We start from the raw sequence: 14,137 nt of genomic DNA on the forward strand, positions 1-14,137 counted from the left end.
AGTGCCAGCCAGAAGGCAACAGTTCAAAAAAGGTTGTGGGCTGGGTGAATTGGGTCCAGAGTGAATTTTCAGAGTGACTTTATAAATGTTTTTTCAAAACTTGTTATATACGTCGCCATGTATAATTACATTTTATTCACTTTCACTCAAATCATTACTTTTAATGGCTGATTATGAAATTATAAATACTTATTTTTCTCTCTATTACTCAGACCCTGCTATTTTATGATATCCACACACTTTTACTCAAACACATCTTTTGCAAACCTTTACATTTTAATTCTTGTATTACAGACTCACCCACATAAATACATTTATTCCAACATGATTAGCTTGCATCGTAGCTCACCTGATAGGGCGTTGGGCTTGGAGTCGGACGACCATGGTTCATGTTCAGCCATGAACTCAAGATGGCATGTGAGATTACAGAATCATAGAAGCAGCACAAGATGAGGTGGTTGAAGATGGTCGGAAAATGTTATTTAAATTATCTTCTGCATTTTAAATCAGGTATTGATAAGTTAAGCATGTCTTTTTAAACATCTCATATATATTTGAAAACACTAATGGTTAAGTTTAGGCATTGATTTGGTAAGAATGTCTTTTTTAAATGTCTCTTTTATATTTTAAAACACTATTGGCACAGCCATTCGAAAAAAAATTGCACTTTACAGCAGGTAAACAACTGTTAAAAACAGTATAAAAAATCCATGAGTAGATTGATTTTACGCCTCTGCTGAACATTTCTTGCACTCGCTTATATGCAGCATTTCCAACACTTTTGCGACTCACACCACAGCTGGGCCTTCTTTCTGAGCTTAAGGACATGACATAAACGTACAAATAAGAATGGCGTATGCCTACGATTTTGCGGCAAATTCATCCAAACAGCTCTAAATAAAAATCTCTATTGCAGATAGGCAAAAACATGGTTTGGAAGACAGGTTGTTGGTATACTTGCTCAAAAATTAAATGGTGTTTATTTCTAACAACAACAAAAAATCTTACATAGTGTAGCTTTAATGTATGCTTTTTATTAAATGATACATTTTGAGTGATACAACACTGTCAACGAGACTGTTGCAGACAAGAACCCTCAAGAAGCTTTCACCTCTGTATATTTTACATGACAAGGCCCTGCACCGACAGGGCAACCAATTTTAACCTGTCAGTTAAACACGTATGAAGAGCAATTGACTCATCTGTGACTGCAAATTAAATATGGCTGTGCTGAAAGCCAGATGGCTCTATGCTGTAGAGTTATTCGCATGGCTGTAGTTTAGTCACAAACATCTAACCAGTCAACTGAATATGAGAAGTGTCTTGATTCGAAAAATTCTTCAAGGTGCTTCTGTTTGTGAGGTGTTGACACAAGAATAACTGCTGCAAATTTTCTGCAGTTTATAATGAGCGCTATCTATCTTAAACATCAATACTTGAGAGAAGTCAGACTTTCAAGAACAAATACTCTTTTTCTGCCTCTTTTTCAAGCACTTTGTGGCAGTTTTGGATGGGCAGCGCTGCAAACAGGTTTGCAATACACCTTTTGGAATGTTATGCAAATAGAACACTGTGTTTAATAGGACCACCAAAGACAAAAGTGGCCAGAAGCTGGTTTGATTTATAAAACATGAATTGCAATTGAAGGTTTCACAGGTATACAGTAGCAACACATCCGGTAACGAACATGAATTTTAGCTTGTTATATCAATTATCTCAGTCACTCCATACTAAGCCCTTTTACATTGCTCAGGCTATTAAAAATAAATATGTTAGCACAATCTGTGAGTCAAACACATATGGCTTACTTACAATTCCATATGATAAACATACTTGTCCTTGAAATACCTCTTTAATGGCTATTTTGTTATAGCTGCAAGATACTGCACCATCATAAAATATTACTGTGAATGCTCATTGGTATGGTTTTATATTAATTAATTATTTTATTTATTTACAAGAGCATTATACTGTATGAATCTAATGCACACACAGAACAGTTTCCAACCACAAATCTATTCAGGAATTGCTCAAAATGGCAAACAGTTAGATCCTTTATATTCTAACCTTTTTAAAGTCTTGATATTAAAGGTTAAAGATATTACTGAAGATTATTGCAAGTTAGAGAATGTGATATAATTTTGTTACCTGATTAAATCAGTTTTGTCACTCCTGTACCATGGTACAAACATGTGATGTAGTAGTCTGATTTAAACTCACAACCTAGATTTTTTGTTGAAAGTGATTGCACCATTATATTCTGATACTGATACAGTTTTATCAGGGGAACTGATCTTAATGAAAGGAACCAAAAACAATTGATATAATTATAGGGCAATTCAATCCCACATATATTATTAAATGGTGTCTGGTGAAAATTTAATTATAGTGGCACACATGGAGAGAAATAAGTTCTATATTAACAAGAAAGACAGGACAGGAATGAAGCCATGAAAGTCTTTCATTTAAAACAAACTATCACAAAATGTGTCAACAACTGGATCAAAATAACAGTGCTTGCAAGGAAGCAAAAGAACAGTTGAAATGTTGGTTTTTGGCGTTAGTTTAGCAAAAATGAAATGCTGCATCAGCAAGGGCGTAGATTCAATGTGCATAATTTTGCTTAAAATCTGTAATTAATTATGCAAATAGTTTGATGACAACTTCTATTGATTACATTTTAAATGCTGAAATGTATCAGTTTGAATCAATAGGATAATTTCAAATTTAATCTAACATGTCTTAAGTAGGAAGTGAACAAAGAAACACATTACAATAAGGATATACACATTAGCATCTGTTTGCACAATACGTCACATGAACTTACAATGGCGAATACTTTCATAGCAATTATTAATATTGAGTAATGATAACATCTACTTATACATTTTAACATGAAGTTATGTTAACATTTGTAAATACATTTTGAACTAACAAATGTACAATAGAATATTTATAAAATGAATAAACAAGATTAATAAATATTGTAAAAAAGAAAAATGTCAGCGTTAGCTCATGTCACCTAACACAGAACCTTGTTGTAAAGGGTTACCATTTACAAAAATATATAATAGCACACAAGGCATATGTGCCAAGGCAGATGAGGATCTAAACAAAGTTTTTAATGAAAAAAAAGATAAGTTACAAAAATACATGGAACCAGGCACAGAACATGACAACACATGTGAAGACTGACAAAGAAACCAGGGGAAACAAGGGTTTAAATACACCAGGAGACCGTGGACGTGAGCACTGGCAGCGACTGGGGGAACGACCCCCGTGGACGTGAGCACTGGCAGCGACAGGGGAGAAGGTGTCCTTTTTCCACAGGGGAGAAGGTGTCCTTTTTCCGGACAGCTGGGAGCAGTCACGGGAGCGATGAGGCCACAAGAGTAGGCACTTGCTCGTTGGCCATGACAGGCTTCGATGAGGAGCAGAAGATGCAGGTTTTGGCCCGGGGTTTCCACAATATTCCAATGTGTAAAGGGATCTGCAAAGTTCCAGAGCCTTCTCCACATATTTGGAGAGTGTCCAGTGAGAATCAGCCAGAGGCATCAGTTCCTTCAGTGTACTATTCAGACCAGTCCGGAAGAAAACCACCAGAGAGCGGTCTGGATAGTGCACTAAATTCGCAAGCTCTAAAAACTCATGGACGTGATCCTCAACTGGACGGTCCCCTTGCTTCAGAAGAAAAATTCTGACAGCTTCTAGATCCATTTTTGGTCAGTCTTTCTGAAAAACAGGAAACAGGAAGGGGGAACTAAACAAGAATTTCAAAATAAAAGTCTAAGCACAGAAAATAAGGAATACATGAAAGCATAAATTATCTATAAAACATAGTTTAAGTGTGTACATTATGAAACTGAATAAAGTGAAAACCTATAACTTTGGGGTTTGGATTTTGCAACAAACCTAACCATAATGTTTGTGGAATATCAATACAGTACTGCCTTGCAAGCACTGCAATAAGAGTAATATGTCCAGCATCTTCAGAGACAAAAGCATTCCAACTCACACAATGACACTCCAATATAGAACTAGTTAGAACTAAACTCTGTTAACCAGCAAGACAGAGACAGAAAACCATTATTACTATAGCAAGACAAAGAGGAGTTCAAGCAACATCAATCTCAGTATTCGAAAATAATGGTCACTTCCACCCTAAAGAGTTGAATTGCTCTAGCCTACCAGATTGTTCAGTTCTGCAGGATAGAAATCTGAACAATCACTCATCCCACTGTGTCAGTATGTATTCTAGCTGGAGAAAGAGAGTGATTTAGTGCTGTGGTGTGTGTTTACGTGTGCACAAACATCCACAGAGGTGTCCCATTACATTCCAGGAACAAAGCCACTTGGAGCTCTCACTTAAGCCATAAACACTGTTTTCACAGATTTGTGAGGACACATATTATCTCTCTCAGAGCATCCTATCCAGTTGATTATTGTTTTCAGCTCAGCTCTTAACCCAGGCAATCATGGCTAGGTGTTTTGAATGTTGAAGTGGCTTATATTTAGCAGGATAAAACAAAACACTGCTAAACACAAAAGGCCTTCCATGATACATAACTGAGCTCTCATAGTGACACAATATCAGTTGGGGCGGTATTTCCTTCTCCAAGGTTTGTAGGAGCTCTCTACTCATCAACTGATGAACAAGATATATTGTTGAGTAAAGTCTTGCAAACTACAAGTTACTCATAATGTAGAGTAACTTTAGTCTAGCTACAAATAATAGATTACGAGAGAGAGAGAATGTTAATTTATTTATTGCAATCATAAAAACAATGAAGATCTCAATTAGAGTGAGAGAATTTGAACAGATCAATTTAATATACATTTGAAAACACCATTAATCATATAAGTGAAAAACATATGGATGAACATCCCCAATGAACTAAATATGATATTATTTTGTAAAATTGCTTTAGCTCCCTTGGCTGTAAATCTGTGCATGTCATGTAATATAACATTAAAACAACCCAGTCTCATAGAATGAACGCGACTATTACTACATTTTTGCAGACTGATTTTACCTTTAAAACCTTGTCTAATTGTGAAACCATTTCACTCTCTTTTGGCTGCAATTCTCACTGAGGTGTCAGATTTTGCCGCTCGTGCAAGAGCACAGTGCGTCAATCTACAGACGCTAAAAGCACCCTCTTGCATCTGTTTCCGATGCACACAGCTGAGCAGTTTAAAAGGGAGGCCTCACTTTCAATCTTCGGATAGTGTGTTTAACCGTAATATATTTTGTTATACTTATAAATATATTAGTGTGGTTACATCACACAATCGTAACCCATTACTGAATTTAACTAATTATCAATAATATAAAATATGTAAGAGGTTTACATTTAACATCATTGATAATTGGTTAGGTTCAGGAATGGGGTTGGGTAAATATAGTAACAATAATTACAATTTACATTATACTATTTTATAGATACCATTATGCCTAAACCTAACCAATTCTAGGTAGATAAAGTGCAGTCATAATCATTTATTTGAAATAAAAATGATACAAAAGCACTATAATAATATTCCAAACCATACGATAGCATTGAGTGAGGAACAGAGTGAAACCGAAGATTTTAATTGCTGAAAATATCCCCCCTCCTTGAAGGCAGTGTCTTCCAAAACCAGTCACACATCTCATTAAAACGATACATCTGAATTTGAGCTCATCGTAATCGGTCGCAATTAGGTCACAATTGCTCAGAGGCACACCTCTAGTTTTTAATACTGAAACAAAAATCAAAAAGCCAAACACAAAAATTTCACTTCACATCAACAGCCACGCATAGTTGCTAGCTTTTTTCTGAGACTAGACAACTGGCAGAAACAACAGCTGTTAAATTTAAAGATCAAACATTTCATTTCACTGAATGTTGTGTGAAACACCTGCGATCAAAGATGTCATACGCACTTAACATGACACTGATGTAAAAATAGATGTTGTTTGAGGTAGTAGGATTTTTTGGCAGATGTGCTTGAGGGAAAGAATTCAACATTTTTAATTCTTAAAGTAACACTAAAACCACTGACATTGATATGCTTATTGCCTAATTAAGTCTAATAATCTTCCGTGGCTACAGTGGCCCCAAAAATGTTTGGGCATTTAAAGGAATATTTCACCCAAAAAAATGATAATACATTCTTCATTCCTTATGCCATCTCAAACTCGCTTGACTTTCTTTCTTTTGCAGAACACACATTTTTTTTTTTTTTTTTTAAGGATGTATGGGGTGTTTTTGTGCATACAATGCAAGTCAATGGAATCCAAAACTTTCAAGCACCAAAAAAGGACATATAAAATTAATTCATACAACTTACAAGTGTTTCAATCAATGTCTTCTGAAAAGTTCTGATTGTTTCTGGGTGAGAACAGACCAAAATGTAACTTCTTTTTCAATATAAATCTTGAAATCTACAGTCATATGTTATTCATATTGACAGAACATCCTTCAAATAAATCTTTGTTTGTATTCTGCACAAGAAAGTCATAAAAGAGTTTGATGATGAGTAAATTAATAGAGAACTATTCCTTTAACTATATGAATGACATTGCATTTGATATCAAATATGTAACTGAGTGGCATCTACAAATAAATGGTTTGAGACCTTTACTCAGAACTAACTTTTCTTAGCCATTCTTTTCTTTGGAATTAATTTTATCCAACTGGTCCCAATGCCTGTTTTCATTGTAAGTCATTTGCCCTCAAGTTCACACTTGTATCTTAGCAAAGTAACTACAGGTGTAGTTAATCACATTAACTGTGATGTTTCACTAAGTTTGACAACTGGAAAGTGTCCAAATAATTACTGAATTATAACAGCATATCTATTGTTTTATTATTTAAGATCTAGAAAATTTACTTTTTTATATTTTTTTTTATTGAGAAGTATACTTTTGCTATGTTTCTGTAATATAAATGTAACTTATGATATTTTGTTATATAATGCAGTAGCAGTACATTTTTTAGTCAGGTTTTTTTGCAACCACTGTATAACTATACACTTGTGTAGTACTATGATGCATCTTGAAGATTTGACAATACATATTAGCATCTTGCATATGCTACAGAGAACGGTACATACTGACTATTACTCAGTTCTTTGCTATGACCGAGACCTCAATATCACAGATCCCTGGTGGACAAACACAATCTTAGAGAAAGAAAACTATCTGGAGCATATCATAGATGCATCAGAGTGCACAACCAGCAAGGGACTCTTTTAGATCCATACTAACATACTCAATTTCATTCACATCTGCACCAGCCAAGGGCAGGTAAATAATGCATAAAAGGTGTGGGAAGCAAGGTCAGAAATTAACCAGGGCTTGGAACAAAAATGCCACCAGTAGTGACAGAAATTCTGCCAGTATTTAAAATACACCCCCATACTGAATTATCTTGTTATCAAACAATTGATACACACAAATGCCCCTTAAAATAATTTACAGGGGGCAAATTTTGCCCAGACACTGGTGGGCTGTCAATCTGTATGATTGTTTTATTTATTTATTTTAATTTAACATTTGAATAGACTTATCATTACAAGGTTTCTCAGACTAAAACTAACTTCGAAAAACATACTGATATACTGTAAATCAACCAATAAGACAATCTATAAATAATGTAAGACATATCAATAATAAGCATCATATGAGTGCATATGTAAGCTGGTGAATGCGATAGTATGACAGTGCAATGCGTTCAGCTTCTGTAATAAATCCTCCAAGCCATAGCACTGCAGAAAAATGAGTCATGTGTATGTGCTCTTCCTTACATGGTCTGTTGTCATGCGCAGCCAATTTCTTTCACCATTTCTTTTATGAGAGGGAAGGATATTTTTTGAAAGATGAGTTAACCGTACATCTCTTTTCATTTCTACGTCTGATCGTAAACCACAAGCAAGGTTCTACTCTGCATGTGGCTCTTATCATGCCACTGTCACCTGCTGACTCAAGTTCTCTGGAGGAATCTGAGAGGAAACATTGCCATTAAGAGCCAATGGCAGAGACGGTCTATCTGAGAGAGAAGAAAACATGTTGTTTTTCTTAAATTGTCCCTCTTAAAAATGCTCTGGCCATCTTTGTCCTCTTGAGGCTTATCAAATACCACTGCTTGTTTGTGTGTTTGATTATTTCTGCTGCCAGGGTTGAACCTGGACCATGGTAGGCAGCAGGTGGTTTCTGAGAGAATTTCATCCTGTTTATGAAATACTGGACATTTAAATTTGTGCCTCAAGTTTCTTTTCATCCTCTCTGTCTAGACACTTTCCACTTCAGTTCTCAGAATGTGGGTTATTTCATTTTTGTTATTTGTGCAACAAAGCTCAATTTTACCTTTTTGAGTGCTCATTGTCATAGAACAGTAATGCTGAAAGGAAGGGGATGCAACTATATGCAATCAATGAAAGTTGCCCATGCATTGCATTACTCCAGACAATACATGCTGATTTGTGCTCTCTTAATAGGGCTCTACTGTTAGCTACTGCACAGCACGAGGATGTCTGGCACTGCTGCTATGACAACAGCATGCTTTTTTTTCAACTTATCCACCTTTTTTTCTGAACATAGAAGTGTTCCATGAGTCAAAACAGAAGTTTTGTTTTACGGTCTCCAGTGTTTTCACTCACATTGACATACTGTATGTTTTTAGTATAATGCGATGTTTAGCATATTCAATTTGTATAAATTGGCAAATAAAAAAGCTTGTACCTCAATAGAGCCAATGCTTTAAAGTTGGAGCTCTTTGTAACCTGACACTGTGTCTAAAAATACATAAAAGCGATACGCGGCGCAACTGGGAAAAATGTCAGTATAGAGCATGTCCACATAGGGAAACAGATTTAAAAAGTGCGGACGGACAATTGGGCATGCCAAATTGTGGAAAAAAAAAAACAACTGTAACGAGCGATCCAGAACCATTTTAGGTGTTACCAGGTTGTCAATTAGTGGTCGACTGTAGGCTCCTGCCCAGCATGTGCATGTCTAACGCCATGACAACAGCATGCTTTTTCCAACTTGTAACACACCAATCACACCAAACATGTTTGTGCATCCGTCCCCACTAATTATTAATTGTTTTCCAATGTAAACATGTGATAGCTGTACACCTTTGACCGGTATTGAGCCACGGCTTCCCATTTTTTCAGCATTTCACGCAGAAGCGCTGTGTTATTTAGACGCTGTAGACAACTACTGGGTTGCCCCATAAGAAGCAATGTGAAAACTACCATAATGAGCAGTCCAGTTGTAGAACATCAACCTTTTTAGTGTAAGATGGAGTAAATTGAGTTCAGGCACTACTTGAGCAGTTTTTGGCTGTCATATCAGTGCTCAAATGTAAGCACCTGCCCAGCACGAGCATATCTAGCACCATGATAACTGCTTGCTTTTCCAACTTATCCACCTTTTTTCTGACCGCAGAAGTATTCCACGTTTCGACTGTTGTCAGTTTCTGGTCTTCAATGTTTTCACAAGCATTTCCGTATATTCTTAGTGGGTAATGTAATGTTTAAGGTATTACATTTGCTCAAATAAAAAAATATAAAACATGTGGCTGTGTACAGTAGAGCCGATAATTCACAGAATTGAGATGACCATTTTTTATTGACTGTGTGAAGAAGATGTCGTGAAGCAATGGTCTAAAGTAGTTACGTTTATATCATTAACTACTTTGAGTTCTTATGACAGCAGCAAGTTGAGCCTGAAAATAATTTTTATTCCAAAATAATAATTATAATAAAAATGAAAACTTAAATGGTTGTTGTTCTCCATCTGGATATGGCTAGTTTTAGTACTTTTATATTGCATCTCGTGACCAGAAACAGAAAATAGGCAGTTAGAATCATCATGGCGCCACCCAGTGGTTGCTCAGGACTGGATAAGGGGCCGCTCACACCGAAAGCGTTATTTCGTTTTGTTCTATTTTTTTATTATTAATGCGTATGTGTGTGTGTGTGTGTGTGTGTGTGTGTGTGTGTGTGTGTGTGTGTGTGTGTGTGTGTGTACATTGTGGGGACCAAATGTCCCCACAAGGATAGTAAAACCTGAGATTACCTACCTTGTATGGCCCAGCCAGTGGTCCCCACAAGGGACATGGCTTATTAAACATATTAAACAATGTTTTTTTGAAAATGTAAAAGTGCAAAGCCTTGAGGGCTAGGTTTAGGGGTAGGGTTAGGGGATAGAAATTAGTCTATCGCTAGATCTGTGTAAAATCCACAAAATGTAAATGGAGAGTCCCCCCAGTGATATAAAAACAAGTAAGTGTGTGTGTGTGTGTGTGTGTGTGTGTGTGTGTGTGTGTGTGTGTGTGTGTGTGTGTGTGTGTGTGTGTGTGTGTGTGTGTGTGTGTGAACATGCGCTAGACGCACGTCTTTGACCATTGCGCAGTATCTGGACAGTTTTTTCAGCATGTCATTTTAAAAATAACTTCAACTGTTAAAAAAAGTGTCCATCTGCTTTCTGTTAATTGCTATTATTATTATTAATAATAATATTATTATTTGAGTCAATGGCCCTTTGTTAGTTATCTACTCTAGGCTACTGCTCAGCTCAAAGAGGTCTCACGCCGCTGCTATGACAACAGCGCGCTTTACCCCAACTTATATGTGCAGCAGAACTGATATATATATATATATATATATATATATATATATATATATATATATATATATATATATATATATATATATATAAAGTAATGCGCGTTTACAGCCTCCATTCACAGTAATCTCTCCAGCCTCTGAAAGAAACCAAGTAGCAGTCCCACCGGAGGGATACTTTTTTCTTTTTCTTTTGAGTAGAGCGTGTCCTCAGACTCATACAGCACACGCATTGAGGAGCCACATACATTCTCCATATCTGTTCACGCACAGCTGGAGTGGCATTTTGGGCACGTTCATTGGCTTTCGGCTCTGCAGCTTTCACTTTTTTAAAGTTTGAGACCGCAGTTTCAGTGGGGGGAAGATGGATTTTTAATGCGAATTTGAATGCATTTGGATCTAAGAAACCAGTACAGCTGAATTTCATTTCATTCATGTATTTTAATTTTTGTTCCCTTTCAATGCCGCATATGACAGCGCGCCGCAGTCATAGATAAGCGGTCTGTACTTTTAAATACGCGTGGGGATTTTGCTGTTTACAGAACCTGCAGTGGAAATCTGGATTAACGGATGAACTGCAATGGCTAACTAACGCGTTCCTCTGTGGGACTATACTGCCTGATCGACGGATTTACAGTGTCTGGTCCATCAGAAAAACTCCCGAGATGAAGATGGTTGTGTGTGGATGCTGCGCAGCGTCCTGGAGGAGATGTGTGGTGATGTGTCTCAGACTGCTGTTTCTTTTCCCCGCAGGTCTGCCCGTCCGCAGTCAAGGAGAATCACAGTCCGATAACAAACAGATGGACAACATCACCGTCAGACAAGGAGAGACGGTCTTCCTCAGGTAGGTGGTTATGGATTTGCATCCTAACATGCTGTCAACTATTTTGGCAGACATGGAAAAGTGACGTTTGTCACCTGCTTTTCTTCCATATATTGTGAATGACATTTGAGACGAGACAATTGTGTACACTTTTAGTGTAGTAGGCTATCACTTGATTAATGGTATCTGTAAGAAATATTCTAGCTTTTTTAGTTTGTTTCAAACTGAAAAACAAAGTTTAAATGCTATTTTGCTTGAAATTATGCCAGGTTTTGAGCACATAGTGTAACACATTTAAGAGAATATGTTAATGAACTTCTAAAGTGGCCAAGACAAGAGTCAGTTAAATGAAACCAGTTTGGCATTTCAAAAGTATCAAAATTATTATTACATGTTCCATCAAAATGTTTTTTTTTTTTTTTTTTTTGTAGAGTTGTGGTTATTATTTTAAGCAGTATGTGTAACTTGAACTTAAATTAACTTAATTTGTATGGGTGTTTACTTGGTCCCAATAATTTGACCATATTCAATTGGTAAAATGATTTATAAATAAATTAAAGTTTAGTTTACATTCTAAAAATGCAGAAGGTTTTCTTTTAGTGTTATTGTTTGGGTTAGGGTTAGTCTGTAGTCTTTACAAGTAGCTTTATACAAAAAAGAAAAAGTGGTTATTTAGATAGCAAAGTAATCTAAATATGTAACTCAAAGATATTTGTGTCTTAATGAAGGCACGTGAGCTAGCAACCTTTAGGTCATCATGACTCATAGGATTACACACACTTTAATAAAGCTTAACCTGTATGCAAAGATAGCAAAACATGGGGCCTGGGTAGCTCAGCGAGCATAGACGCTGACTTCCACCCCTGGTGTTACAAGTTTGAATCCAAGGTGTGCTGAGTGACTCCATCCAGGTCTCCCATTTTTTGGGGCCTGGGTAGCTCAGCGAGCAAAGATGCTGACTACCACCCCTGGAGTCACATGTTCGAATCCAGGGTTTTCATAGCTGTGTTGATCTCATAAAAGAATGTTGATAATCAGATGAAAGCTGTGAATAATTCATTTTATTTTAAAAGCAATGCATTGTTACTTTTTAGTAAAGGCATACAAATATGGGCTGTTAGCTGTAAAGAGAGAGAAGACGTTATCATAGTCACTCACGTGAGATGATACAGCCAGTCAGGGCTGTAGAAACAATGTGGGGATACACATTAAAGGTATTGATATTTAAAAAAAAAAGAAAAAGAAGGAAGATATCTATTGTTACACTTACACTAAGATTCTATTTGTAAATGCATTTGGAGCATTAGCAACATGCTCATAAGGGAAGTACCCAAGTTTCGGACACATTATTCACACTCACTAACAAGCGCCATCTCCCATCAGACATTTTTGCATCGGCTCAAGCATCAGCATATAGGGAGACCCAGGTTCGGATCTTGCATTGAAACCAGGAAGTAATTGTGTTAGCATAATCAGTGGCAAGCACGATTCAGAGGTTTAATTTTTCCTTTTATTTTTTTACTCCACTGATGGTTAGGTTTGGGTATTGGAAGGTTGATTTTATCAAATCTGCATTCCTCTTCACTGTAGTTAATTCTGTATAGCTGAAAACAACTCTCTTTACAATTAGCTTTTGGTGCCCCTCTGTGGACAATTCACCAGAAAATGGAGCTTGCGCATGCTCATATGCTGAACAACATTCACCTCTTTGACCACTGGAGGCAGCGTTTCAAATTTGAGTACTCTATTAGTCCACATCTTGTTTATGAGTGTTAAATCAAACTTCTTCACCTATATATTGGCTTGTTTTAATTTTTAGTTATACCCCTCTAGTGAGATTGTACATTAGACGAAGCAGTTTCACTGATGCATTGCCACTCATTTTGACAGCCGCACTGTTTACAGTTATGGTTGTCATCAGACCAGCCGCCCAAGGTGAGGTTTTCAGTCATATCTCACCCTCAGGTGAACATTTGCAGAAAACTAGCTCTGGCAGTTCCAGTCACTCTTGGGCCAAAATATAATAAGGCTATTACATAAAAATAAGATTCATTGCATAAGTCATCAACAGTGAGGGCCTATTTAAACCCTCTTATAGAATTATGTGACAAAAATTGAGGGTTTTTGAGGGCAGTGAGTGGGTATTGAAGTGTCTGCACTGTCTGGAGAGGATTATAGGATATGGTGGTTTATTGGTTGGAGTTCAAGTTTAAAAGGTGATAATGATGAGCTACAGACATACATAGAAACACACATAAATGTTTAAAATTAACATTGACTCATTAACAAGCCATGCAAACAAAATTTGCTCTGGCAACTGCGAATTTCTTTCCTGTGGAATTTGGGGCTTTATAAATAGCCAATAGCCTTTTGTTGATGGCAGAGCCATGAACATAATTTGCTACTTGCAATCTTGCATTTTATTTATTTTATTTTATTTAACCTTTATTTATCCAGGTAAACTGTTTGAGAACCACTTCTCATTTACAAACATGACCTGCTAGCTATTGGCGGAGAGGAGATGGTAGAGTGATGTAGCCAATTCAGGGATGGAGATTATTAGGAGGCCATGATATATAGGGGCCAATGGGTGACTACTTGCTAGTCAAAAGAATTTGATTGGATGAAATGTGAGTCCTCCATTTTTTTTGTCCATATTCCTAGAAAAAATTTAAAATTTTAATTGCCTATACCTAC

The 14,137-nt window shown here is 36.6% G+C and overlaps 1 protein-coding gene across 5 annotated transcripts in view; it reads left to right on the forward strand.

Annotated features, from left to right (window-relative positions):
- ntm (neurotrimin) overlaps window positions 1–14,137 on the forward strand; it is a 459,449-nt gene that overhangs the window by 286,554 nt on the left and 158,758 nt on the right. For 4 of the 5 annotated variants that reach the window (XM_052116026.1, XM_052116027.1, XM_052116029.1 and 1 more), the window contains exon 1: window positions 10,857–11,461. In XM_052116026.1, coding sequence (XP_051971986.1) covers window positions 11,283–11,461 — 179 coding nt within the window. In that variant the 5' untranslated portion in view covers window positions 10,857–11,282. Of the gene's footprint in view, window positions 1–10,856; window positions 11,462–14,137 lie in introns of those variants that run through there. The other variant, XM_052116028.1, reaches the window with a different exon arrangement.

Source organism: Xyrauchen texanus, chromosome 43 (genome assembly GCF_025860055.1).
Source record: "Xyrauchen texanus isolate HMW12.3.18 chromosome 43, RBS_HiC_50CHRs, whole genome shotgun sequence".
NCBI lineage: Eukaryota > Metazoa > Chordata > Actinopteri > Cypriniformes > Catostomidae > Xyrauchen > Xyrauchen texanus.